This window comes from Myotis yumanensis, unplaced genomic scaffold (genome assembly GCF_028538775.1).
Source record: "Myotis yumanensis isolate MYYU_CA2020_CCGP unplaced genomic scaffold, mMyoYum1.0.hap1 SCAF_19, whole genome shotgun sequence".
In the NCBI taxonomy this organism is placed as follows: domain Eukaryota; kingdom Metazoa; phylum Chordata; class Mammalia; order Chiroptera; family Vespertilionidae; genus Myotis; species Myotis yumanensis.
The window spans coordinates 14,690,364-14,717,629 of NW_027223770.1; the positions used below are offsets into that span (position 1 = coordinate 14,690,364).

Consider the following 27,266-nt stretch of genomic DNA (forward strand, 5'->3'; position numbering starts at 1 on the left):
CCAAATTTATTTGCCCGTTTTCCCAAGTAATAGCTATTCAGTGATCTAGTGTTCCATCAAACACACTGTAGGGAACACTATTCTAAGAAAGTACAGCGCGGCCTGCCCCAGCCTCTCCCATCCTTCCGAGGACTGTCTCCCGAATCCCGCTGCCCGCTGACAAAGGAGCTCCCTCAGTCATTCCAGATGTGGGTGGTGATGTTTGGAGGAAGCAGCAACCTCTCTGTGTGACCTTCAGCCTACACGTGTCCTTGGCTGAAGGTCAGGCTCTGCATGACCCAAACCCCATCCAACCCAAGATGTGCCACGATCCTTGTGGAAGCAAGAGGGATGGGACCATGTTCACGGGGAGAAGTGGGAGGGAGATTTCCTTATCTCCCCCCGCCCCCCACAGAGCTCTGACATCAGGGCCCTGAGAACTCTTCAGACTAATTTCCGGCCCGACACCCATCCCAGAACTTTCCGGTTTGGAGGTTCCCAAACCAGAGCTATGCTTCCTTGACCAAGGGACCCCTCTACTGCCTTGGATATGGCAGGATGAGGGCCACAACGCTGTCACCTGGCAGCCTGCTGGGACCCATTCATTCAACCTGCATTCACTGAGCACTGACTCTGTCCCGGGCAGTTGCAGATACCAAGGGTACAGCTGTGACCAGCAAGGACAAGGCTCTTGCCTTGAGGGACTTTACATTCAAGTAGACGGTGTGCTCAGAGGTCCCCGTAATGGTGACAATATGACCTGATTCTGGAAGTGGCCTCGAACTTTATTATCCTGAGTTGCCAAGCAGGAGGCTCTCAGGTCAAATGTGGGGTTCGGGTCACAGTCCGCTCGCCGGCACGTTGTGTTTGGATCATACATTGGTTTTTGGTTTTTTGTGCCAACATTTAAAAGTTAAAAAATTGCACATAAAAATGCAGACTCCTGGTCTCTCTGGAGACATCAGGCCATGAAGCAGCTCGGGACCTACCGTCCCACACGGATGCAGTTGGGTGTGCTCGGATCACTGCTGCCCCTCACGACGTGGTCTCGGGTACCGTGAGAGTGGCCCTGAGTGGTCTCAACACTGAGCCTGCGGGTCAGCCGCCACTGATGATCAGCTGCCCCTAAGTGCTTGGCTCATTGGTTGGTTATGCTTCTCTCCTCTCCCTTTTTGTGTGTGTGTGTTTCTCTCCGATGTTAGAGTGGTTGTTTTTAAGAAGGGAAATATTTATGTCTGCTCCTTGCTCCATCAAGAGTAAGAAAACCCAGCTGGTGTGGCTCAATGGTTAAGCATCAACCTATGAAGCAGGAGGTCACGGTTCGATTCTGGTCAAGAGTACATGCCTGGGTTTCGGTCTCAATCCCCAGTAGGGAGCCTGCAGGAGGCAGCCAATCAATGAGTCTCTCTCATCGTTGATATTTCTCTCTCTCTCTCTCACTCTCTCTCTCTCCCTCTCCCTTCATCTCTGAAATCAATAAAATATATATATTTTTTTAAAAAGACTGAAATAGTGCAGGAGGGCTCTGCCTTGGGGAAAAAATGGAGATGACGTATTTGTTTGTGGAAGCGAAGACACTCCTACCATCAGATGCGAAGTCTACCTGTCTCTTCCATTCAGACATCTTCACCCCTATGCTACCTGCCTACCTGCCCTCTGGGCATCCTGAGCCTGGGGCCTAAAGCAACCAGGGGTGCTTGTTGTACATGCAGATTGGGCCCCACAACCGTCTTTTCCAGGTTCGAGGCAAGATGCCTGAAGACTCCGTTCCAGGTTCGAGGCAAGATGCCTGAAGACTCCGAGAACACTGCTCTCAGAAACTAGGTTTCTGTTGCCTTTAGAAGTGCCTTAACTTCACTTCCTTTTGCTTTATCAACCACAGCCCGCTGCGCCAGGTACTCACTCGGTGAACATTCACAGGCGCCCACTCTGGGCCAGGCATCGGCTGGGGCAGGGGTCCTCAAACTACGGCCCGCGGGCCACATGCAAATACAAATATTGGATTTGTTCCCGTTTTGTTTTTTTACTTCAAAATAAGATATGTGCAGTGTGCATAGGAATTTGTTCATAGTTTTTTTTTAAAACTATAGTCCGGCCCTCCAATGGTCTGAGGGACAGTGAACTGGCCCCCTGTTTAAAAAGTTTGAGGACCCCTGGGCTGGGGGCTAACTCCACTTTGCAGAATATCACAGGCCCGGGGATCCCCGAGGACGGGCAGAGACGAAGCAGATCGCATCCCACTCTGTGCATTTCCACTTCGGCATCTTAGTTCCATCCCACAGACAAGGCCGGTCTTATTACCCCACGTCCAAGTGTAGGTCGCTTCTACTTTTATATTTCTCAGCCTCTCTCTGGGCCAGACTCATTTAGCCCCTTCGCAAATTAAATGCATCTCATTAAACGAGGCCCATTTAGGACAATGCCCTTCAGGTGTGCGCATCTTAGCACATCTTTCATTTAAGACAAGTGCCTGATTTATTTTTCATCTCATTACACTCTTTAAGATTATATGCATCTCATTACACTCCGTGCGCCGAGACGACTTATTTCAGGTGTAGACATTGCACCCGGTATGATCAGGCAAGAATGTTTTTTTCATTTCATTACAAGCCTTGCAATTTATGTACATCTCATTACAATCAGCCATTTAAGACAATTCCCCCCAGTTGTGGATATGTCATTATACCTTTTCATTTCAGATTTTTTTCATCTTATTACACCCAAGCACTCGTCAGAGAAGTCACTTCAGGTGTGCGTAGTAGCTCACGTCCACCTGTTATTTTGTGGATTTGGGGTGGGAGGGGGGTTCCCCCATACTACGGCAAAAATGTTATTACACCCAACTCATCGAAGGCCCGCTCCGTCCAACCACGGCCTCCCAGGCTCCTTTGCAGGAAAAGGAAGAACGGGGTCCCCTGGATTTGGCCAAGGTTCTGCCAATAACTCTCGCTCACACACGGGGCATCTGCATTAGCTGCCTCCCCCGCACATGGAGGGGTCCGCAGACACGGCCGCTGAGCTCCCCTTCAGTTGAAATGCTGTGAAGCTCGAGACCCACGGACAACAGTGCAGTGGCTTCCCCAGCTTCCCCTGGGGGAGGGGGAGGGACTGTGGGGAGGGGGCGGACCGCTCCTCTTCCTGGACAGCCACCCCCACCCCACCTGCTGGAGAAGCTGGAGTTGGTGCCACTGCCGGGCTTCCACTGGCTAGACTGCCAACACTTCTATTTTTATATATTTTTTTATTATTGATTTCAGAAAGGAAGGGAGAAGAGATAGAAACATCAATGATGGGAGAGAATCATTGACCAGCTGCCTCCTGCACGCCCCCTACTGGGGATCAAGTCTGCAACCCGGGCAAGTGCCCTGACCAGGAATCCAACCAGAATCTCCAAGGGTGAGGGGGGGGCAAGCAAGGTGCAGTTTTAAAATCCCCCCCGAGATTCTGGAGGCTGTGTCAGCCACACCTGGTGTCAGGAAAGAATCTACCGGCAGTGGCTCGGGGCTGAAATACCCCTACTCGGAGGGCCGCCTCTCCCCTGTACTCACACCAGATTCAAGCCCAGAGTGAAACTGGGTCCCCTGGGGAGGGCCCTGAGGGTCGGCGAACCCAGCCTGCCCACCCAGCCACAGCACCATAAATCGTCACCTCCTTTTCCTGTCCAACGCCTCTCGGGGCAGAGAGACCAAGTGGCTCCCCAGAGCCCCCGGGCCTCCAGCCTCCACAGGCGACCTGAGCTCTGCCTTCTGGAGCCGCGGGGATGAGGGAGAACCGCCCCGGGCGGTGTCAGGGGGTCTCCGAAGCCGGCTTCCCGGGGGACAGCACAGCAGACCGGTGAGGCCTTCCTCCAACCTCCGAGGCAGCCCGAGTCCACCGCCCACCGGCCTGGTCTGCGCTCCCTCCGGCTCCACCTGTCTCCCTGCCAATGGAAACGGAGCCTTTTCTCCAAGCGCAGAATCAATGTGAATTTCACTTCACGCCCCACCACTTCGCCTGCATGACACTTCTGCCTCCTCCCTCTCGGCTCTGTCCCCTGTCCCGTCCCCCAGGCAGCAGGGGCCAGGTCTCCGGACCTCCACTGAGCGGGGTTTTGTGAGGATAAAGCGTCAGAGTTAGGCTGGTTTAAGGGGAACGGGCCAAACCCTAGCATCTTGATTCATTCTGGTTGTTTTCAGGCTCTGTGTCCACTGAATTGGAAAGATGATCGGATCCCCGAGGCTCACGAGGCCATAGGGCCAGCCTTTTCTCTGTTTTTCAAAGTTTAGTCGTAAGAATAAAAGTCACCAATGACTGAGCACTTAGCATCTATGCTAAACACTGCAGATGACTCAAATAACCCGGAAGATGCGCTGGTATCATGAGTAATATTAGTGTCCCCATTTCCGCAATGAGGAAGCTAGGGCTCGGAGATATTAAATGACTTTCTCAAAAATTATTTAGCTAAAAACAAACAAACAAAAATGTATGTAGCTCCTCTGCAGTAGAGCTGGGACTTCCACCCAAAGCCAGACACAGGCTCCTCCCGTGAGGGCATCGGCCTCGGCTTCCCCCGGGCTGGCCCGCGGGCTCAGCAGCAGCCCCTCTTCCCGAAACCCTCAGAGGCCCCGGCCCCGGCCCCGGCCCCACGTCTGCTTCTCTCGTCTGAGGTCTCGGGTGAATCACACTCAGAGATGTGGGTCCGAACCTCACCCCGCTTCTCCCACACCCGCCCAGCGTCTCCTAGCTTGGGCCTTCTACATCTTGGGGGATGGGGGCACCTAGCGCCTCTGAGCTTAAGAAGTTGCTCTGCAGCCCTGGCTGGTTTGGCTCAGTGGATAGAGCCTGGACCTGCGGATTGGAAGGTCCCAGGTTCGATTCAGGTCAAGGGCACATGCCCAGGTTGTGGACTCAGTCCCCAGTAGGGGGCGTGCAGGAGGCAGCTGGTCAATGATTCTGGTCATTGATGTTTCTCTCTCTCTCCCTCTCCCTTCCTCTCTGAAACCAATAAAAATATATTTAAAGAAGAAGAAGGTGAAGGAGAAGTTGCTCTGCAAACTGTCCAGGAGCCGTGCCCTAGTCTGGGAGCGGCTTCTGCTGACCGTCCACTGACCAGGAAAAGGAGGTGGCGGCAGCAGGCCCACTGGGCTGTTCTAATGGTCACGTGTCAGAGATTGATGTCGGTGATGACAGCTGACATCCAGCCTGCCTCACCCGGTCTGTGCAGGCGATTCCTCCCGGCCTGTCCGAGGGCACCGCCAGGTTCTGGGTGCTTTTCAGGCTTGACTGCAGAGAGTGAGGGAAGAAGCAGGTGGAAGGTGGAGGAAGAACAAAGAGAAGGGAGCTCATCTCTGGGGGAGGGGGGAAGAGAGGGGGGGAAGGGAGGAGAAGGAGAGAGAGAGAATGAGCACCCAGACAAGGTGGGAGGGGGTCCTCTGAGAGCAGCGGGCAGCCGGGCAGTCAGACTGGGCACCACTCTAGTCAGGGGGAAGCAGAGTGAGGCTGTTCAAGGAGGAAGAGAGATCAGGTGGTAACACAATGGCCAGAATACAGACGCCCAGCTCTTGACTAATGTGCTGCTCCGGTTCTGTGATTCACTGGCCCTTCTCTGGCAGGTTGAGAGAGAAGAGAATGAGGAGGGGGACACAGGGTAGAGGAGAGAGGGAGGGAGGGAGAGGGGGAGGGAAGAGAGAGAGAGAGAGAGAGAGAGGAACTAGATGTGGCTATGTCTCGGGTTTTTCAGACAAAGCTATTATCAAAATGCCAACCAGCTCCTGCCTGGCTCATTTGCATATTCCATGCTGTGCTCTTTGAAGCAGGATGAATATGCATGAGGGCTCGGGCAGGGTGTGGAGCTGCTGAGCTGTGGGCTAAGGTGGCTGGTTGTTCTCTTAAAAGAAAGGCACTAATAGGAAGGCAAGGCCGCACCCGCAGGTCTGCAGTGGCCCTGCCTCCCTCTCCAGTGAAGGGAGGAAGAGGGCAAAGTTCAGGCCCAGTTCTCGCCTCCTCCCGAGGAAATAAACCATCAGGCGCCATCAAGACCACGAGTCTCTGCTCCAAGAGCAGCGTTCATTTCTCTCCTCCCCGCGAATACTAATCAGGGAGGCTGCGGGGCCAGGAGAGTCACCTGGCCTGCATCCAGGAAACCAGGCAGCCTCTGCCAGTTCCTGCCTCGGCTGCAAGGGAAGCTGGGCACCGGGGCGCCCCCTGCTGCCACTTTGCTGCGCTGCCACGTGCCCTCCGTGGCGAGGTCCCTAGGACACGGCAGGTGCTCATACACGGCCACGGGAGGCACTCGCCGATGCCGGTTGGGATGGGCGCACATTCACCCTAAGTGGCCTGCAGGATGGCGCCTGCCCGCTGGCCGGCCCGTCTCTCCCTCCCTGACCGCGAGCTGAAGACAGGCATCCAATTTATCCCCCAAACTCCAGGGCCCCACACCCTTCCTTTGGCTTTTCTTTCTGAGATACCACATCTGCCTCCCGTCCTGAAACCAAAACACAAAGACGGAATGTGGGGCTCAGCCATTTGGGAAACGGCTCGGCCTCCTCGGCTTGGGGCTCAGCTCGACACAAGTGAAGGCTGGCGTCTGGCTCCGCGGTGACGATGCCACGACCGGGACTGGGTTGGGCTTAGCAACACCCACATCCGGGCCTTTCGTTGATGGGCACACACCCGTCACACAGCCCACTAGCCAGACCCACCTCCCGGCTCCCAGGAGGGCCCCTGCAGACCTTGCCCTCTGCACTCCTTGCTGAGTGCGGCCCTCTTACATTGGACCTGAGGGTTTTGTTTTGTTTTGTGGTTTTGTGTTTTGTTTTGTTTTTATTGACTTCAGAGAGGAAGGGAGAGGGGGAGAAAGAGAGAAACGTCAATGATGAGAGAGAATCATTGATCAGCTGCCTCCTGCACGTCCCCCACTGGGGATCGAGCCCACAACCCAGGCATGTGCCCTTGACCGGAATCAAACCCAGGACCCTTCACTCCGCAGGGCCACACTATCCACAGAGCAAAACTGGCTAAGGCAGGACCTGAGCTTTGCAACCAAGACAGACCGGTCTGAAGCATCGGTCCACGCGTGGGATGCTGCCTCCGGTCCTTAGGAGGAAGCTGGGGAGAGAATTGCGTTCACCTGTGACTCACGCCACCCGTGCTTTCCTCAGGTGCGGCCTCTCAGAGTCGGGGCTCCAGCAACAACGAAAACCTAGAGCACAGCTTCTCCGAAACTTAATGCAAATACCAACTGTCCACGGGCAGGAAAAGCCGAGCCAAAACCACAGGGAGAAGAGCACCTCACACCTGTCAGGGTGGCCGTTATCAGCAAACAAGCAGTAACCAGTGTCGGAGAGATTGGGGGGGTAATGGAGCCCTCCTTCCCTGCTGGTGGGAATGTAGACTGGTACAACCACGATGGAAAGCAGTCTGGCGATTCTCAAAAAATTAAGAATAGAGCTACCTTGCCAAAACCGGTTTGGCTCAGTGGACAGAGCATCAGCCTACGGACTGAGAGGTCCCGGGTTCGATTCCGGTCAAGGGCATGTACCTGGGTTGTGGGCACATCCCTGGTGGGGGATGTATAAGAGGCAGCTGGTCGATGTTTCTCTCTCATCGATGTTTCTAACTCTCTCTATCTCTCTCCCTTCCTCTCTGTGAAAAATGAATAAAATATATTTAAAAAAAAAAAGAATAGAGCTACCACATGACACAGCAATCCCTCTCCTGGGTATATTCCCGAAAAACTCGAAATCATGTATCCGCAAAGATACATGCACCCCTGTGTTCACTGCAGCATTATTCACGGTGGCCAAGACATGGAGACCACCAAAGTGTCCCTGCGACAGAGGACTGGGTAAGGAAGATGTGGTAGACAAACACAATGGGCCCTGACGGGCTTGGCTCAGTGGATAGAGCGTCGGCCTGCGGACTGAGGGGTCCCAGGTTCGATTCCGGTCAGGGGCATGTACCTTGGTTGCGGGCACATCCCCAGTGGGAGGTGTGCAGGAGGCAGACAATGGAATGCTACTCAGCCACAAGAAAGCATGAAATAACGCCATTTGCAACAACGTGGATGGACCTTGAGAGCATTACGCTAAGCGGAATAAGTCCGCCAGAAAAAGCTAAGAACCCTGATTTCACTCACGTGTCGGCAATGAAACTGAAACTCGTGAACACGAACGGCAGAGCGGTGGTTGCCAGAGGGAAGGGGTGGGGGGAGCAGGGCGTCCTAATATAAGGAGTTTAGACTCTGGGTGGGGCACATGGTGCAACATACAGATCTTGTAACAGAGACACCCACACCTGAAACCTATATGTTCATGTCCACCAATGGCACCCCAACGCATGTAATAAATGAATTATAAACGTCGAAAACAACAATTGTCTGCAGGTTTTGTTGCAATGCAGCTTCTGACTCAGTGAGTGTGGGCGGCCGGAGGTTTTGCGTTTCTAACGAGTTCCCAGGTGCTGCCAGTGCTACTGACCTGGGCACCACACCCTGATTAGCAGACAGAGGGACGGGCAATGCAAAGCACGAGACATTGACTGAATATCCCCTCCGACGCCTGCGTGGACGAAAGGAAGAACAGGGGAGCCGCTGCTCCCCCCTCCCCTCCCCTCCCCTCCTAGAGGCACCTCCCCCAGCGGAGTGCCTCCCTGACCCGGAGATTCTCTCTGCAGCCAGCAGCCTTGATGAGCTGCCTCAGCTGCTTCGGGCACCGGCTGGCAGGGAAACTGGGGAAGTGAGCGCCTGCCCCCGCTTTGCTGAGCCTGGTGAAAACCCCACCGCAGCGGGGTTAGGTCGCGCATGACCTCACACCCGTGACCTCGCAACCTTAGCCACGGTGCCAAGCAATGCAGAGCGGAAGCCGCGCTTTGGGCCAAGCCTGGTACTTATATCCACCTGCGGCTCTGCATGGGCACCTGTCTGCTGCCGTAGCAGCCGGGGCTCCGTCCACACACGGTCTGTTCCGTGCAGACGCCTGAGTCAGCGCTGCAGGCGCGGGGGGCCGCTCCCCTGGGGGGGGAGCCCCCCTCACCCCGGGGGAGACCGCTGCCCAGGAAGTGAGGCGCGGGCACCCAGGGTGGCTGCTGTGGCCACCTACGTGGACCCCTGGCCTCCAGTAGAGGTGCCAGGGTGACCAAGTAGAGCTTTCCACGAGGCACCTTTCATTCCACAAACACGAGCTCCTCGGAGGGGGTGGGAGTCTAATGGACAAGAGGCCGAGGGCCAGTCTGGCTCCGCGTGCAAAACCGTCTGCCTCTCAGCCTCCCCTCCCCGGAGAGGACAGCGGGGCAACGCTGCCGTATCACCACACGGGGTCGCTGTGACGTGCGATGCTGGGGAGAGGGCTTAGCCAGGGCTCGATAGAAGTTTGTTTTTAAGACGGGACTGTGGAAACAGGCAGGTTAATATCATTCCAGCCAGAAGATGGAAGGCAGGAGAGTTCCGGTGGTAACATCAAGCCACGAATCAGCATTCACCTACCGGTCAGGCCAGGCTGGCGGTTGCTGCCCCGAGGATGGAGCCAGCCCGGAGCGGGCATAGCTGCTGGGCCGCTAGGTTTGCAGGAAGGGCCGGGCCGGCATGCACGGTCCTAGGATGTGCTTCCCCGGGGCCGTTGGCGACAGTCACGAAAGCAGCCGAAATCCCCCTCCAACAGCTCAGCAGAGCTGCCTCCCTCCGACCCGAGCCTCCGGGTCCCTGGGCGGGGGCTGCCGGCTCCTCCCGGAGCCCATGTGGCCGTCCCCGCAGAGGTGCCCAGCGCCTGCCCGCGCCCCGAGCCCGCTGTCCACCTGCTAACTTCCCAGCCGGCCCCTCCTCCGACAGCCTCTCGCCGGAAGCGCCCTGCAGCGCCCTCTACAGTTGCCGAGGCGCCAGGTCCGACAGCCCAGCGGGTGGACGGCTCCGCCTCCATCGGTACCAGGTGCAGCCCATCCCGACCCCCGCGGCGCGCACACGCTCCCGGGCCCTGAGCACCCGGCGGCCGGCCCACGCGGGCCACGGCCAGCACGTGGAGGGTTTGCAACGGGGGCCGCTGGAATCACACTCCAGAGCACGTGGAGAATATTAATTAAATGAAGGTTTATTTCAAAATTAGTGTTAAAGTGTAAGCTGTTTTTGAGGGCGGGAGGCGGACTACGTAATGAGTGTGAGAGCGGCTGCCTCCCCCCGACACCGGCGGAGAGCAGGCGGCGCCCGGCCCTGCCCTTGTCATGCATCCAATGGTTAAAGGACTAGAAGCAACCACAGCCCAGGGCCGGCGCCTGCTCGTGGTTTGTCCAGGTTAAGCTCTGCACGTTTATACACACATCGGAGGTCACGTGGCGTCATGCGGTCCCTGGGATGGAATGACTCTTGCTCAGTGACCCCCGCGGCAAGGCTGCTCCCAAGGGCAGGGTTAGGTAGGACAGAGCACTGGAAAGAGAGGAGAGGACAGAGGTCAACGCACAGTGCGGGGCCAGGACCTGCTGCCCACGGGGCCCTGGCCCAGAGCGGGCAGACCAGCTCCCCACCAGCATCCCGAGCGGACAACTGCCCCCCAGAACCAGGAGTAATCGCAGTGGCCTGTGGCTCTTCCAGAAGGAAGAGCCGATGGGAGCTGGTGGTTTGGTGCAATAGGCACCCAGCTGCCTGGATTCAAATCCTGGGTCCGCTGTTTCCAATTCTACTGCCTTAGGGAGCCCACCTCGCCGACTCGTTTCTTCCCGTGGACAATAGACAGCGCCTTTGCCCGCCCCAAAGGGCTGCTCAGAGGCGAGTAGAAGGTGCTCAGTAAATGTTAATTCGTTTTATGAATTCAGTGACATTTCAGTGGGTCACGTGGGGGGAGAGTCTAGCCCTCAGGTTCCCAGACTTACAGACCCATTTCTATCAACCGCCTTCGAAAATGTCCTCTGAGAAATCTGCTGCTCTTTGACAACCTTTCAGAGTCAGAAGTGCTTCCCAATGTTTAGCCTAAATTCCTCCTGCAGAGACGCAAGACCATCTCTCTGATCCTGACGGACACCATACGCTGCAGAGGTTCCTAACTGGGCTGCACAAGCTCTGGAAACTGCACCGGGCGGTGTGCGTGGAGGGCGAACGCCGAGAAGCAGAGGCCCTTGGCCGTGGATGATCGTCAACAGGCCGAAGGCTTGTGTCCCCAGAATTCGTGGGCTGTAGGCCTAACCCCCCAGCACAGCGGTTTTGGGGCTGGAAACTATTCATCGTATCCCCAGGCTCTGTTTTTCCCAACGAAAGAGCCCAGCTCCACAGAAGGGGCACAGTCAGCCTTTTGTTGGTGTGGCTGCTTCTGGCGTTCAGTCATCTGGTGACTGGAGAGCTGGCATCTCCTTCTCAGGCCTCCAAGCAACATCCCCAGGCAACACCCCACCACAGGGAGGCCTCACAACCGTCCACTCGCTGCCCCTGGCCCTGCCCAGCTGGAGGGCTGCACAGGGATCCCACACTGTCAGCAGGAGTCGGGGGAGGGGCCCGAGGGGATCTCTGCTCCTGAGAACTGGGCTGCTCTTAAATTTTTTTTTTAATTGATTTCAGAGAGGAAGGGAGAGGGAGAGAGAGATAGAGGCGTCAGTGATGAGAGAGAAGGGCGCGTTATTCATCGGCTGCCTCCTGCTCGCCTCCTATTGGGGATCGAGCCTGAAACCCGGGCATGTGCCCTGACCTGGAATCAGACCACGACCTCCTGGTTCACAGGTCGACGCTCAACCACCGAGCCACGCCGGCCGGGCCTCTTACCTTTTAAAATGTAGTCCGTTAGCAAAGTGGGTACCTTTTCATTATCCTCCTTCATGGCGAAGAGAACTGGGGAAGGAGAGACACAGGTGAGCTAAGGAACCTTCAAGGCATAAAGCTCGCTTCTAGGGCCGAACAACCCACCCACCCAAGGAGAGTGAGAAATGATTCGGGGGGGCCAGACCTTTGTTGAGTATTGAGCAAAAGTCTAGAAGCTTCTGTCCAGGGTGTGCTTTCCGCATGGTGGTGGTGCAGAGCTACCAAGAGGCAGAGGCCTACCGTGGCTTTATTTTCTTGTTTTCTTTTATCTCTTACTTTTTTTTTTTTTTGCTCGTCTATAACTTCCACATCATCTCCTAAGTATATGACTTTAATAATCATACAAATAAATACATAAATTTTTAAAAAGAATCCGTTTTCTGGTGCAGTCGACCTAAATGTTAGAATAATAGTTGTCACATCGCTGAATAACCAATAACACTATCTCTAAAGACATTCTATTTACATATTATTAGAAAATTCCTGCACCCCCAATTTATTAATTGCCAATAAATTCCATCTCACAAATACTTATTTTCTGTTACACCCAGCACGGCGCTAGAATTTGTGGAAATGCAAGAGACGTCTGGACCCTCAAGGACCTGATTTAGGACTTCTTGTTGAAACAGGACCTGACTCCATGGGAAGCAAATGGGGATGTTATTCAAGCCCAAAGGCTTTTTATCAAAGTGTTTAAAGTACCTTTTTCTGTTATTACACTAGGTAGCACTGTGGTGGGCAGTCAGACAGACGTGAGCAGAGCAAGGCCGACAGGCCAGGTGCAGAAGGTCACCAGGGCGGAAAGCCCCGGGTGCCTAGCAACGGCCAAAACTGGGAAAGAGGCATCCTCACCCTCAGGGTGACCTTTCCCCCCTAGCCTATCGCTGCTCATGGGGTTGGGGCTCCCGCCTGAGTTTCCTCCCCTGGCATGTTGCTAGTCATGTGGGTCAGACCCCCTTAGAGGGGGAACGAACAAGGGGCCGGAGAACAGCCCTGAAGTAGTGAGCCAGCAGGACAAGGAGGTTCTGACCATCAGACACAGCTAGGCCTCAGCGGTATTTCAGCTCCATGCCCAGAAAAGCAGCAAAACCAGACTGAGCAATGCAGGGGCTGACCTAAGGACCAGATGCACCGGCCAACCAGTGGAGACCAGGACTCTGACAGGACAGACCTGGGAAGCTGATGACTATTCTATTGGGACCCTCCCCTGAGATCCCTGCCCTTAGAGCAGAGGAGCCAGCCTGGGGGGCGGGCATTGACACACCTTTCCCACCTCCACCTCTGTCCCCAGGAGCCTCACCTTCACCCCCCTCCCTCCTGAGCTCCAGGGGCCCTTCTTTGGCCTCTAACCTGTTTCCTGAGCCCATCCCTTCCACCACAGCTCACTTCTGCCTCTGTGACGTTCTACATACACTTTCTCTTACGGTTTGAGTCCTGGGTTTGAATTCTTTCCTAGACAGAACTCAAGTGCCCAGCCCAGGTCCAGTCTGACCCACCGGGCTAGCACCTGTTCTCGCTGCCAAAAGCATCTTCTCATGTTCATAATCCATATTGTAGAAGTCAGCTTTGTAGGAAACCCTTCAAGAAAGCAGCTGGATTGCCGAAACTGGTTTGGCTCAGTGGATAGAGCGTTGGCCTGCGGACTGAAGGGTCCCAGGTTCGATTCCGGTCGGGGGCATGTGCCTGGGTTGCGGGCACATCCCCATTGGGGGATGTGCAGGAGGCGGCTGATCGATGTTTCTCTCTCTCATCGGTGTTTCTGGCTCTCTCTCTCCCTTCCTCTCTGTAGAAAATCAATAAAATATATTTAAAAAAAAAAAAAAAGAAAGTAGCTGGATCTTGTTTATAGTCCCAAGAAATGGGGGGGGGGGGGAGTCTACCAATAGATTCCTTCACCAATCGATTCCTTCAATAAACTCTCTCCCGTGTAGTCTTTATGAAAAAGGAGAGAGATCTGTATGTACCAGACATCCTTAACAGTGAAGAGAGAAGGCCTCAGGACATTATGTACTAACTTTTAAATAAATGCTAGTACTCACAGAAATATCTGGAAGAAAGTGCATGACACTGTTCAAAGTGGTCATCTCTGGAGTGAGACCACGGGGGGAGCTCCTTTCTATGTCATATGCCCACAGTGCCTGGCTTTTTCCAATGAGCACGTATTACTTCTTGCGAACGGAGAGAAGAATAAAGATCAGCCGGCACTGATCCCAGGTCAGGCGGCAGCCCTGACAACAGGGGCACCCATCCATCTCCATGTCCCTGCTCTCCGAGGGTTTCCTTGCCTAGTTTCAAGTCCGGGTCACGCAACTTATTCCAGAAACCAGGAGTGGGTGGGTCGGAACGGAGCTGACGGCGGCAGGAGTCAGCGGCCAGATCGGGAAAGAGACTGAGCCTGAGCCCCTGCCAGTGTTGGCTTCTTCTGTTTTATTTCGTCTGTGTTTGTAGACATGTACTCACTTCCACGGAATAGGATGGGAATGCTCTGCAACTGAGCATGGGCAGACTAGACGCCGCACCAAGAAGGTAGCCGTAAAAATACAGTAAGTGCACTCCGTCGATATGGGTCTAAGTTGGTTTCCAAAACCCAAAATGTATGGGGTGCCCAGGCCTCAGAGCTGGTCTTTGGCCCATTTGGGAGTAAAGAGGAGATATTGTTCGTAAATCCATACGAAGATTTGGCATAAAAATTTTTAAAAAGGGCTTTCGTAACCTACAGAATTGGCATTCAGAAAAGATGGTAGCTTTTTCCTTTTCAAAAGAATAAAATATTGGAATGTATATCCACATGATAGAAGAGAGAGCCATTTTAAAAATGTTAACCAAATGTTAACGGGCGTGATTAAAATCGTGCTGCAAAATTTTATAGCCAGCATAATCCCAACTACATGAAAAAGACATTAAATATTATGGCTGAAAAACACCAACATAGAAACCACAGCCAAGGGAACAATGAAGTGTCTCTTTTCCTTTGTTCACTTTCCCAGCGTATTCTAAATGAGCGGCCTACTCGAGCGATAACTTTCTAAGTGAACTTAGAAAATGTAAACTAACCCACAGCTTCTTAATCAGAATGAAAGGATTTCGCGCTGCATCGGCAATGGGTCTGCATGAATGAACAGCTCTTCCTTTTGTTGGGACCGTGATAGAGTTCCTTACACAGATCAGCCTTCATCATCTGTCCGATTTATTTTCCAAACGCTTACTGCTTGTGAACACACAACACCTATAAATGTCAGCTCATCTCTATCTGCTCCCTTTAAAAAAAAAATTCTTAGTGCATATTTATGCAAATGAAGGAGTTCAAAAGGAGCCTAGAGGAAGCCAATGCCTTTTGAATTTACGATTCCGGATTCCCGAGGGCTCAGCAGCTCTTGATGTCGGCGAGATTTCTGTTTACCAGAACCTGCCTTGGTTTTCCAAATTGAGAGAAATGAGAACGGCCGGTCCCCTTTAGCACTGGGCCCAGCAGGCATCCGTCGCCCTCCGCTGAACAGAGGAAGCGCCTCTTCCCATCCCCTGGGGTAGCAGGTTGCCCTGTGGCTGGCCGGTCCCTCCGGGCAGCGCTGCTGCAGGCTGGGGAGCCTGCTAGTCTGTCACTCAAGCAGCGCACGGTTGCCAGGGAGATGGACTCCTGACTCACCGAGCCTGTCACATCTCAGCCGAGGATCCTCTTCCTACAAGAATCAAGCTGACGGATGGCCGACACCACGCGCCCTGGCCCTTTGGGGCTTGTCGTGTTAGATGGACATAAAGACGTGTTGCCTCCAAACGGCTCTTTTTTACACTCATTCCTCCCTAAGCTCAGAATATTTATTACTATTTTGACAGTAGAGCCAAAGTGGAGGGAAACCACACTCTTCTTTCCCGTCAGCCTTACCCCACCCAAGACACGTGGCTTCTCTTTAAAGAGATAGCCAGTCCCAGGGACTGCGCTCCCTGCTGGGGGCCGGGGGGGGGGGGGGGGGCACACGTTCAGACCAGCGGGGTGGACAGGCGGGCAAGGCAGAGGATGCAAAACCTGAGGACAGCCGGGTGACCCAGACAGTCCCTGCACACGATGCACCCACCCCTCCACCCCTCCCAACCTGGTTCCCTAGCTCACTTTCTTCTCCTGGCAAATCTGGTCCCTTACAGACACCGGGAGAGACAAGACCGGGCTGGGCATCAGCACAGAGCACTGCGATCTCACCCCTGCTTTGGGGCCAGGGAGGCCGTGACACGGAGCACAGTCTGGCCTCTGACACCCACCCGTCTGGGACATCTCGGGCCCGAGGCACCCAGGGTGTGACCCACAGGGAGGGATCAGGGCATCGAGCGGCTGACCTGGCTGGGAAAGGGAGCTACTCACTGTTGGTCAGCATCTGCAGGTCTTCCACCGACGGAGGCGAGGCCTTCCTCTCGTAGGGGATGACAGTGTTCAGATACTAGGAGACAAACGCATGCGCTCGAGCCGCGGGCCTCTGGGGTGAGCTACGCGGGACCACCTGCGCGGGGACGGGCTTTCCTCTACGAAACACGCTCCGTCAAAGGGCGAGTCCAACACAGCACCCGTGTGGTTCACACACCAGTGTCTCAGGACCTTCTGTTTTGGGGGAGTGTCTCTTTAAAGCTAAGGCTTGCCCGTATCCCCCAGGAAAAATGTCCCTCCGTTCCAACTTGGGCATTTTCCAGGGAGTAGGAACTCTGCTTTTAATTTAAAAGTCCGGGTGAGATGTTTCTCATCGGGGCTGAGAGCAAAGCAAGGGTCTTGTATCTTCTTACCCTTTGCAGTGCAATTGGAGAATGAATGGCTGGCTTCTCTTTTGTCCAAATGACAGGCCAGAGAACCTCAACCACACCCTCCGTCTTGAATGTTGGATTTGCGCCCTCTGCTGGGTGTGAGGCGCTCCTACAACAACATCATCTTGGGGACAACCCAGTCGGGTATCGGGGCCTGGGCCAGAAGGAGGTGAAGGGCCCTGGGGGCCCCGGTCAGAGTGGGTGAGACCTCCAGACCCAAAGCCAGAGGCTTCTGTGTCAGTCGTGGCTGTGCCAGGTGGCTCTCCCACACACCAGCTGCGTGGCCTTGGGGAAATCCTGCCTCATCTCTCTGGGCCTCAGTTCTAACCGCTGAGAAATGAGGGGACTGAGTTAGATGTTCCCAAAATCTCTTCCCATAACGTGTCCTAGAATTCTAACACGGGACACAGCTACAAGTATGTGTGAGACACACACAATGTATGTGCACTTATTCCACACTCATCCGTCTGCACACGGCATCTCTATCAGATGGTACACGCCGTGAGGGTGGGGGTGGGGGTGGGAGGGGGAGGACTTGCTCATCTTGGCACCTGGGGCCTAGCAACAGAGCTCAGCGCATAGCAGGTCCGCAGTAAACATTTCGATCGCTGTCTACAAGGAACCGGAAATGCTTCTCAGGCAAGTAGCCGACTCAGTGACCGACCCGGAGATGCCACAGCGCGGGCGACAGGCAGAGTGGGCGGCTAAAGGCGCGGACCTGGGGGGGCTGGTCCGCTGGCGACCCGAGTGGTGGACTCATCCATCATCAAATGCGTTTCCCTTTCACGCATTTTGTTCTTAAAACAAGCTGCCTTGTAGGGCTACGCGCAGTGTCGACTTTTAAGTTTTCTCCACGTCCTGGAGCTCAAGGAACTGTTCACCTTTACAAAGACACGTGCCTCCTCCTCCAGAGTGAAGCAAGTCGGGGGACCGCTCATGCCCGAGTGCCGGGATCATCCTATTGAACCCCCACTCCCCGCTCTGCTGGGAGGACAGCGGGGACCAGGGAGACAGCCGTACCTGCTTGTCAGTCCCCGAGGAGCCGAAGGTCTGGCGGATGCTGCTCTGCAGGATGCTGGAGATGCCCTCCATGCTGAAGCGCTGCAGGGAGGAGACCGAGAAGAGCAGCTGCTTCCCGCTCCACGGCCCCCTCCGCCCCGCCCCCCCCAGGGCCTTGTGTCCTCTCTCAACCGCCCGGACCCCTGAGCTGCCACACTGTCCAGGTCACTGCCCAGACTGCTGGGACTAAAAGTAAGTGTAAGACCTGGGCTAAGACGGGCTAGAATGGAAACCTGAGCTTTGGGAGGATAAACAGCGTGGAAGACTCTCTTACCTAAATGAGTCACCCCCTCTCCCCAGGGTAACAACCCCCCACGCACTCCACATTTTACTCTACTGCTTCCTGTGTAAAATGAAGCAGGACAGTAAAACCTGGACAGACGATGATGCAGATATCGTAGGGAAGAGAACAAAATGCTCAGTCATTGTGAAGAGCAGATGCCCAGCCAGCAGAGCTCAGTGGTGGAGCATCGACCTATGAACCAGGAGGTCAAGGTTCGATTCCCGGTCAGGACACATGCCTGGGTTGCGGGCTCGATCCCCAGTAGGGAGCCTGCAGGAGGCCGCCGATCAATGACTCTCTCTCTCTCTCTCTCTCTCTCTCTCTCTCCTGATCTCTGAAATCAAATATACTTTTTCAAAAAGAGAGAGAAGGGCAGATGTCAAGCAGCTGCCCTTATCTGAGATGCTTTTTCCAAATGCACACAGTGAGGCCAGTGCCCCAGGTGTGGCCAGAGCGCAGGCAGAGGCTCCTGAAAAACCTCCCCAGGGGATTCTGCTGAGCTTCCCTGGCTAAGCCTCTGCTCTGAAGGATCCTGTCCGTGTACCAATGAAGCACCACCATTTCGGTCCTGAAACACCCACCGCATCCTAGCAAGGTGAGTCAGGACGGCGCCCAGAGTCCTGGGGCTCCGCTTCTCAACCCTAAATGCCCTCACCCCACTTCCCAAGGTCTTGACTAAGAGAACATATTCGATGATGTTTGTGTCCCATCAGCCACTGCTCAGAAGTCTGTTCTTGTCCGCTGCAGGGCTGGTCCCGGGACCTGAAGTGCCGGGTTCGAGGGGGGACGCACAGGCTTCTGGCTGGGCGCTCACATACCTTGAGGGGCATCTGGCTCCCCTTCTCCATGCGGCCGCTCTGCAGGCTCAGGCCTTTCTCTTTCCGCCTCTTCTTCATCAGCTCTCGCTGCTCCTTCTGCTTGTTCTGCACCTCGATGAGCACCGTGATGAAGGAGTTCTTCACTTCCTTCTCGAACTCCAGCTCATCCCGGCGGGCCAGCTGCTGCACCAGCTCCTCCGAGAAGTCGCGGATGGCGCCCTCCACCTGGTCCAGCAGCTCGGTCAGCTCCGACCCAGACATGTGCCTCAGTCCTGCAGGGAGACGCCCACAGGTGACACCTGCAGCCGAGCCCGAGCCACTGCAGAGGCTCCGGGGCCGCTGCCACTTCAGGTGGGACGGCCCCTCGAGGGGAGACCCCTTCCCACCATGCAGAGGGCCAGGAGAGACCTTCACAACTTCGGGGTGTGCCGGGAAGGGCGGGGCCAGTGTGCTGTCTGCAGAAAAGACAGCCCTCGTGGGGAAGCAAAGGGGGAAGGGGAGAAAGCCCCCAAGGAAGCCAGTGGACTCTGCCCACAAAAAAGTGTGTGGACAGACACGTGGCTTCTTGATCCCTTGTTCTGTCTTCCAAACTGTCTTGTTTCTACACTATTCCTCAAGTGAAATGGGTCAAGGGTGGGGCGGGAGGGAGCATAAAGAGGAGGTTTTAGGCCCGGCCAGCCCGGTGCGGTGGTTGTGCATCGATCTATGAACCAGAAGGTCCCGGTTCGATTCCCGGTCAGGGCACATGCCCGGGTTGCAGGCTCAATCCCCAGTTTGGGATGTGCAAGAGGCAGCTGATCAATAATTCTCATTACTGATGTTTCTATCTCTCTCTCTCCCTCTCCCTTCCTCTCTGAAATCAATAAAAAATATATTTTAAACAACAAAAAAAAAAACAGAGGGGGTTTTGGCATTGGGGCTGAAGAGCAATAACAGGTAGTGCTGATTCCCAGGAGCTGATCAAGCCGACAGCGAAATTAGCAGGACACGTAGAGGCCCTCTCTCGCCTGCAGTCCCGTGTGGCAGTGCCTGCATTCAAAAGTGGGGGAAGTGTGCGGAAGCCGGGCTACTCAGAGTGGAAAGTGAACCCTGGCGAGCGGGAGGAGAGTGGTCTGCTATTGCATGTAATCCTATATAATAAAAGGCTAATATGCAAATTGACCAAACAGTGACACGACCGGTCGCTATGATGCCGACTGACCACCAGGGGGCAGACGCTCCACGCAGGAGCTGCCTCCTGGTGGTCAGTGCGTTCCCACAGGGGGAGCTTCGCTCAGCCAGAAGCCGGGCTCACGGCTGGCGAGTACAGCAGCAGTGGCAGAAGCCTCTTTCACCTCCGCAGCAGCACTAAGGATGAACAAATGCAGGCTTAGGACCACTCTCTGTGGGGTGTGGGCCTAAGCCATCAGTTGGACATCCCCTGCGGGCTCCCAGATTGCAAGAGGGTGCAGGCTGGGCTGAGGGACACCCCTACCCCGAGTGCACGAATTTTGTGCACTGGGCCTCTAGTATTATATTTAAGATAATTTTTCTTGAATAATTGGTGTTTATTGAATCTCACATTATTATATTTAAAATTGTTTTTCTTGAGATATTAATGTTTATTGCATGTAACATTATTATATTTAAGATCGTTTTTCTTGAAATAAAGAAAAAAGAGAGAGAGTGGTCTGCCACCGTCAGGAAAGGGGAAGGGGACCCGAGATCATGAGACCCAGGTCACTTTATTTGAATTCCTGTCCCCTGAGGCTTCTTCATCTAAAATGGGTTCATGGCCAATGGACCCCTTTCTAAGGGCATCTCTTGTTTCTGCCTCAGCACCCATGTCCCTCCCCTTTCCGTTTCTGCTCTGCCCGGATACTTCCCCTCTATCTTGTTCCGAGAGCGGCCCTCCTCCTCTGCCTTTGCCATTTCACTCTGCATTGCAGCTGCTTTCTCGAGTCTCTGGCTGAGCCTCTCTGTGTTTGGGCCTTTGTGCGGCTGGGAATGGCCTGACCTGGCAGCTGTGAGGGCAGCGCCACAGCCAAGTTCGCTCCATCACTCCGCTCCGCACAGATTCCTCCGGCCGGTCACGCCCTGCCTCTGTCCCGACAGCCAGGCTCGCTTCCCATCAGTTCTTCAGCTCACGCCTCCGTTTTTACCACTATTCTAACCCATGTTTGGACCGATCTTTCTACCCAGACCCACCCACCTTCTCTCTCTGTTTCCGAGTCCCCATCTCCCCACCCCATGGGTCTACTCCCAGGCAGGAGCATCATCCTCCTTGCGGGCTGATGGAATTCATACCCAGGTTAGCCTTTGCTGTGCTGCATCTTGTCATTTCTTTCCTCATCCACCCATTTCTTTGCACAATCCTAGTGACTACCGATCTGTGTCGGAGAATCAGTACGATACACAGACACAGTGTGGACTCTGGAGTTGACCTGCCTGGCTTCGGGTTTGGCTCCAGCCCTTCCGCTGGGATGTGGTGTGAGGGGAAATGCAAGGGGAATAGAAGAGGCTTGGTTCTTCCTGTTGAAAATAAGGGTGAGACGCTCCCTCTCCCTTACCTCCCTCTCCTTTCAGAACTGCTTTCTCTGTCCTTTTCAAACGCATGTCACTCGTTTTCATGGCCGAATAAAGCTCCTGCCAGTCTCAGGACTCAGGAATGTTTCCTCAAGAACCAGGGAGTGAGAGGTGAATGTAATAGAATCAGGGGCATAGAAAGGGAGTGGACTGACTATTCTTGGGGAGGAAAGGGGTGTGGGGATGCGGGAAGAGACTGGACAAAAATCGTACACCTATGGATGAGGACAGTGAGGGAGGGAAAGGGCAGGGGGGGAACCGGGTGGAGGGGAGCTATTGGGGGGGGGGGGGGGAAGAGGAACAACTGTAATAATCTGAACAATAAAGATGTAATTTTTTTAAAAAAAAAGAGAGAGAGAGAGAGAGAGAGAGAGAGAGAAAGGCAGGAGAGAGAAGGGAGGATATGGGAGGGAAAAGATGGGAGGAAAATGCAGTGGAGAGGAGGAAAAAAAAATAGAACCAGGGAGTCACTGCTCTGAAAGTAAGCATCGCCCTGGCCAAGTTGCTCAGTGGTTAGAGCGCCGGCCTACGCACCGAGGGTCGCGGGTTCAATTCCCAGTCAAGGGCACAGGTTCCAGCCCCGGTCAGGGTGCATGGGGAGGCAACCAATCAATGTGACACATCAGTGTCTCTCTCTCTCTCTCTCTCTCTCTCTCTCTCTCTGCCCCTCCACCGCTCTCTTTCACTCTCTCTAAAAATCAATGGAAAAAATATCAATGGAAAAGAAAGAAGAGTAATCACCAAGGAGGATATATGACCTGACTCCAAACTGCAGAGCGTAATGAATGGAGTGGATTGCATCCACTGGGCTCTGGACAACAGTGGGATTTCTTTCTGGTTCTGCAGCCCCTTCAGCGGCTGCAAAGGAGGTTTTGTTTTTAATCATATTTCTGCAACAGTGGCCCAAGTCGCTTAACCTCTCAGAACACTCAGCTCAGTCCTGCGGTTGGTGTGGGATGAAATGACATTATTCGTAGAACATCTAGAATAAGGTAGCTCATAGGAAGCACTCCAAAAACATGAGCTGTCATGATTATTACCTTTTGTAGGTGGTTCTCATTGATTAAGTCATGTTCTTTGCTCCGTTTTACCATTTTAGTTTTCCAAAAAGTGCTACCTTCTCTCCCAATGCCCAGTAAGAAGGAGTTGCCAACTCCCTGGATGCGAGGTCCTATTAGCTGCAGTGAGGCACGTGCCCAGCGCCTGGCCCGGGGCGGGGGGGGTCCCTCCTGGGCGAGCCCGCCCCCGGCCCTCACCTTCATAGGACCAGTTGTTGTTGAAGGTCTGGGTCAAGGCCTGCATCTCCTGCAGGAGCACCGAGTCCGCCTGGGAGGAAGTTTCGGCCCCGTCCTCCTCCTCCAGGGCCTCCTCCTCCTCCTCAGGGTCCGGGGAGTTCTGCATCATTTCCTCGATCTCCTCGATGACCTGAGGAAGGCCGACAGGAGGCTAAGTGATTTGTCCTCTGCTGGAGGGACATTCTGGCTGGGATTTGGGTCGGGTAAGGACAGGTCTAACTTGCTGTCTGTGAAATTCCTAAAGCGGTGCTGTTCCTTAATACGTATTAAATAATAATAAAAACGGGCCCGACCTACGGCTTAGACATGCTCCTTCCTTTAATGCAAAGCATCTCCCAAGAACAGCGTTCGGCTGAGTGCTTTATTGGAAATACGACGCTTTCAGGGAAGGAAGCAGAGCTGCCTGGAAGGGAACCTGACTTCAATGGGCTGAGCACTTAGTGTCTAAGTAGGAAAATGTTTCATCCACTTTGACACGAAACCCAGCCCATTCATTGTCACAGTGCCTATGACTGGGGGAAAAACAACAACACAATTCAAAATGTGGAGGGTTTTTTCACATGGGAGGAAATGGCTATTTCTCCAGGTTTTACACAGGAACAAAAACTGCCTGGCAACAAGCAAAAATAAAGATCCTAAAGGAATGAAAGGATATGCAGGGTGTAGGGAGCAGAAAAGAGGTGAGAAACCCAGCTCTGATCTGGACTGGGGAGGGGGCAGCTCCTGGAGTGAGAGTGATGGTAGATGGCGGCCAAAAGGAATGGGGTGAGCGACTTTGCACATTCATCGTTTGCACAGAAAGAAAGCGAATAAGCAAAGGCTACTTCCGAAAGGACCCCACAGATGAGCCTGGTCACCACAGTGCCCTGATTTCTGCATCTGTCTGTTGTCGATGCTGTGACAGGCTCCGGCTCCAAGGCCTCTGGGCTGGGGTCTCCGTGTTAGGCTGGACCAAAGATAAGAAGATGTGCTGTCCCCTCCTATAGAATAATGGCTGTTTAGTCCCCAACCTTCTCATTCAGGGGACACCCCATCTCTGACTACTGAACGCCACTCACAGGATGCAACCCAATGACACGAGCCCCTTTAGCACTGGACAGCTGAGTCTCTCTTTATCTCAGAGCGGTTAGCATCGAATTTCTCCTAAAATTCACAAGAATTAACTGGTAGCGCCTGTGTTTTCCATCTGGTTCTCTTTAGTCTCTTGATCCTTACCTATTTATATCCCACCTTTGGCCACAGACACCAAAGAGTTCCTTTTACTGAAGAGCTCTTTCTGGCATCCACGGCTCCCATTGGGGCTTTTTCTGAATTATTTTGTGAAAAAAAACGTGCATGGTGCCTGCTCAAAACAACCACCCATAAGTATTTGTTGACTGAAAGGTTCACTAAGGAAGCCAGAGAGTCAACATTATTCTCCTTCGGCAATAAATTATTAAAGCCAAAATGCAATCAACGCAATCAAATGTGAAGCACTATCTTTTTTTACAAACAAAGAGACACAAGTGTCTCTAAGACGCCTCTTAGAAGGCTCAGCAGCCTCTGTGTTCTGTGAAATAGGAGAGAAATAGCCATCGCGCAAAAGCCTCACCTACCACTTCCGTTTTTGGAAGAACAGGTGTTTGGGGCCCTGGTTTCCGTGTCTGGACTCCAAGCACGTGAATTAAATAAGAGTTTTAGCAGGAAGTAGAGTCAGTAAACACTGGGCCTGCCTTTGGCTGTTACCCAATAGGAAGCCCACCCAACCCAAGCGTCTGGAGTTATGTTCCTGTTTACAGCAGGAGGGTAAACTGAGGCATAAGGAGAAATGAAGTCCCTTCTGAAAGACACTCCAGGTCATCAACACAGTCACCGCGAGACCATACATTTTTCTTCTGCCTTAAATGGATGTGACAAGTATATTATCTTAAATGTTTTCGCCATTAAAAAGAAAAAAATTTCCTGCCCGGCTGGTGTTGCTCAGTGGATGGGCGTCGACCTATGAACCAGGAGGTCACGGTTCAATTCCCGGTCAGGGCACATGCCGGGGTCAAGGGCTCAATCCCCGATGCGGGGTGTGCAGGAGGCAGCCGATCCATGATTCTCTCTCATTATTGATGTTTCTGTCTCTCTTTCCCTCTCCCTTCCTCTTTGAAATCAATAAAAATATATTTTCTTAAATTCCAAGAACAACAAAAATAGAAATTAATTAATTTTAAAAAAGAAAAATATCCCAAGAACCGAGGGAGATGCTCGTACCTGATCTGCTGTGAGTAGAGGCTCCTCGTTGATCCCAGAATCGTGCTCACTCTTCTCATTGAACTCTTCCTCCTCTTTGTCATGGATCTGAAGGGGGGAGGGAATTCTGATTGACCATCAGCAGAGCGAGGATTCTCTCTAGTACAGTGGTTCCCAAACTCATTTGGCCTACCGCCCCCTTTCCAGAAAAAAATATTACTCAGCGCCCCCTGGAAATTAATTTTTTAAAAATTTTAATAGCAATTAAACAGAAAGATACATGTATTAATGTTTCTACCTTTTTCGTAAAATATAGTAAAGAAAGGTGTAAATTAGAAACATTGAAGTTTGAAATTATGAAACTATTTATTGAACTCAGAATAGAAAGGTAATACAAAAAAAAGTTAAAACAAATGCACCTGTGGCCATCACCGCCCCCCTGGATCGCTGCAGCGCCCACCAGGGGGCGGTAGCGCCCACTTTGGGAATCACTGCTCTAGTATCTACAACGGGGAACACTGCGTGAGGGGCCACTCCAGCAATCCACTGGGTAAAGGGGAGTCTGCAGAGGCGTCAGAGTTCCGTCCCTCTCCCACGCGCCCCTGCCACACTGTCACTGAGCGCGGGCGGTCAGAAAAAGACAAGGAGGGATGCGTGGCCGCACCTTCTGACTCAGGGGGAGCAGCTGTTCTTTGACCCACAGACGGGTCGTCCTTGTGTGAACAGGAACTTTCTCAAGGTGAGTGATGCTGCCACCGACGCCTGCAGCAAAGGCCTGCTCGTGTAGATAGGAGCTGTGACCAGGGAGTTGGTTTCCAGAATTTACTTCATTAGGCATTTTAAAGGATAGGCTTCTCGCCCGGCCAGCGTGGCTCGGTGGTTGAGCATCAACCTATGAACCAGGAGGTCACGGTTCGATTCCTGGTCAGGCCATATGCCCGGGTTGTGGGCTCAATCCCCACTGTGGGGCGTGCAGGAGGCAGCGGATCAATGCTTCTCTCTCATCATTGATGTTTCTGTCTCTCTTTCCCTTTCCCTCTCTCTGAAATCAATAAAAAAAAAATATTTTAAGAAATAATAAAATAAAGATGGGCTTCTCTAGTCCCAACAGTCACGCTTTTAGGATCGGGTGAAATTCCATCCCGTTATGGGAATCCAGGTGTCACAGCTGGTGGAGGATGTAACGGATCCGTCTGGGACATGCCCCCGAACAGCCTGACCACGTGAACTAACAGGCAAACCCAGCAACAAAAAACATCAATCACCTGCCCTGCGTCTCCAAAATCCCCCAATCCCATGTAAGATTCTGAACGTTTACAACCATGGAGATGGTATGTTGCTGTCCAACAGGTAGCCATAGCCTAACGGGCTTTCCTGACCGCATCCGAGATGGCCACGGTCTGCCATGTATGCCCACATCCTGCAGAACATCAACCACTGAACGCCGAACCAGCGGCCTCTGCCCAGAAGTCGGACGTGCCAGTCACACAGGAGCTGGCGCAGTGCCCTCAGGAGATCTTCCTGCAGAGGCCCTGCCATCCAGGAACCAGTTCTGCTTGCTCGCCAGGGGCTGGCACGCCCATCGGCCTCTTTCCCGGGTTATACTTTCCCGTTCTAAGAGGAAACACCCCGGTTCCAGCCCCAGCAGTCCTGCCAGACGCAGTCTGTCCTTAGAAACCGTTCCCTCTTCACTGGGCGCCACCTTGGCAGACACCCCTAACAAAACACACACCGTCTGTCTCCATTTGCTTAAAACCAGGACTATTGGCAGAAAAAAGTCAATCAAGCGGATATTAAATGCCATCTGCGCGCAGCCTGGCTCAGGGGTCGGACCGGGAGGGAATGGGGTTGTCTGCGGGGCTGTGCGCCAGATGGTGACATCTATTTCTGCCGTGGAACCCAGATGCTCCTGTGCCTGCCAAGTCCACCACCTGTGGGAGCCACCTGGTGGCCCGGCTCCCCGCCACGCGGACACACCTCCCGGAGCCACAGCTATTCCCAACCACACTCTCTCTTTTTCTTTTTTCTTTGTTGAATTTATTTTTTTAAATGCTACAATTTTTTTTTATCTTTTTTGTTGAAAGTATTACATATGTTCCCTTTTCTCCCTATTGACCCCTTCTAGCCCTCCTCCACCCCCCACTCACATCCCCCCACCCCCCGCTGCCCTAGGCCAGTGGTCGGCCCCTTGAGTGTGGCTCTTCCACAAAATACCACGTGTGGGCGCTCGTACAGTGCGAAGTTGCCTTAAAACGTTAAGTAAAGTTTATTAAGTTAATTTTAGGGAACATTGTGGAGTGAAAGAAGATGTAGTGTCGAGGATGGAGAAAGGTATGTGGAGATGGTTTGGACATAGAGAGAGGATGAACGGAAGGAGGTAGACGAAACAAGTAGACAAGACGAGTGTGGATGGGAGAGTTGGAAGGGGTCGACCTCAGCGAACGTACCTCAATCAGATTGAGGACGATTTTAGCAAAGGCCAGCTTAGGAGCACCCTAATTAAGTTAATAACAATGTAC

The 27,266-nt window shown here is 53.5% G+C and overlaps 1 protein-coding gene and 1 long non-coding RNA gene across 3 annotated transcripts in view; both read right to left on the bottom strand.

Annotated features, from left to right (window-relative positions):
• Window positions 1–9,677, bottom strand: part of LOC138997797 (uncharacterized) — a 56,849-nt gene extending 47,172 nt beyond the window's left edge. The window contains exon 1 of the long non-coding RNA XR_011469023.1: window positions 9,440–9,677. This is a non-coding gene — a long non-coding RNA (uncharacterized lncRNA). The remainder of the gene's footprint in view (window positions 1–9,439) is intronic.
• A 337-nt stretch (window positions 9,678–10,014) lies between these two features.
• Window positions 10,015–27,266, bottom strand: part of FEZ1 (fasciculation and elongation protein zeta 1) — a 74,553-nt gene continuing 57,301 nt past the window's right edge. For both annotated transcript variants that reach the window (XM_070400249.1, XM_070400248.1), the window contains exons 4-10: window positions 24,769–24,855; window positions 22,492–22,660; window positions 18,671–18,942; window positions 17,531–17,611; window positions 16,080–16,155; window positions 11,693–11,758; window positions 10,015–10,369 (exon numbers count right to left, since the gene is read on the bottom strand). In XM_070400249.1, the coding sequence (XP_070256350.1) occupies window positions 10,353–10,369; window positions 11,693–11,758; window positions 16,080–16,155; window positions 17,531–17,611; window positions 18,671–18,942; window positions 22,492–22,660; window positions 24,769–24,855 (768 nt within the window). In that variant the 3' untranslated portion in view covers window positions 10,015–10,352. The remainder of the gene's footprint in view (window positions 10,370–11,692; window positions 11,759–16,079; window positions 16,156–17,530; window positions 17,612–18,670; window positions 18,943–22,491; window positions 22,661–24,768; window positions 24,856–27,266) is intronic.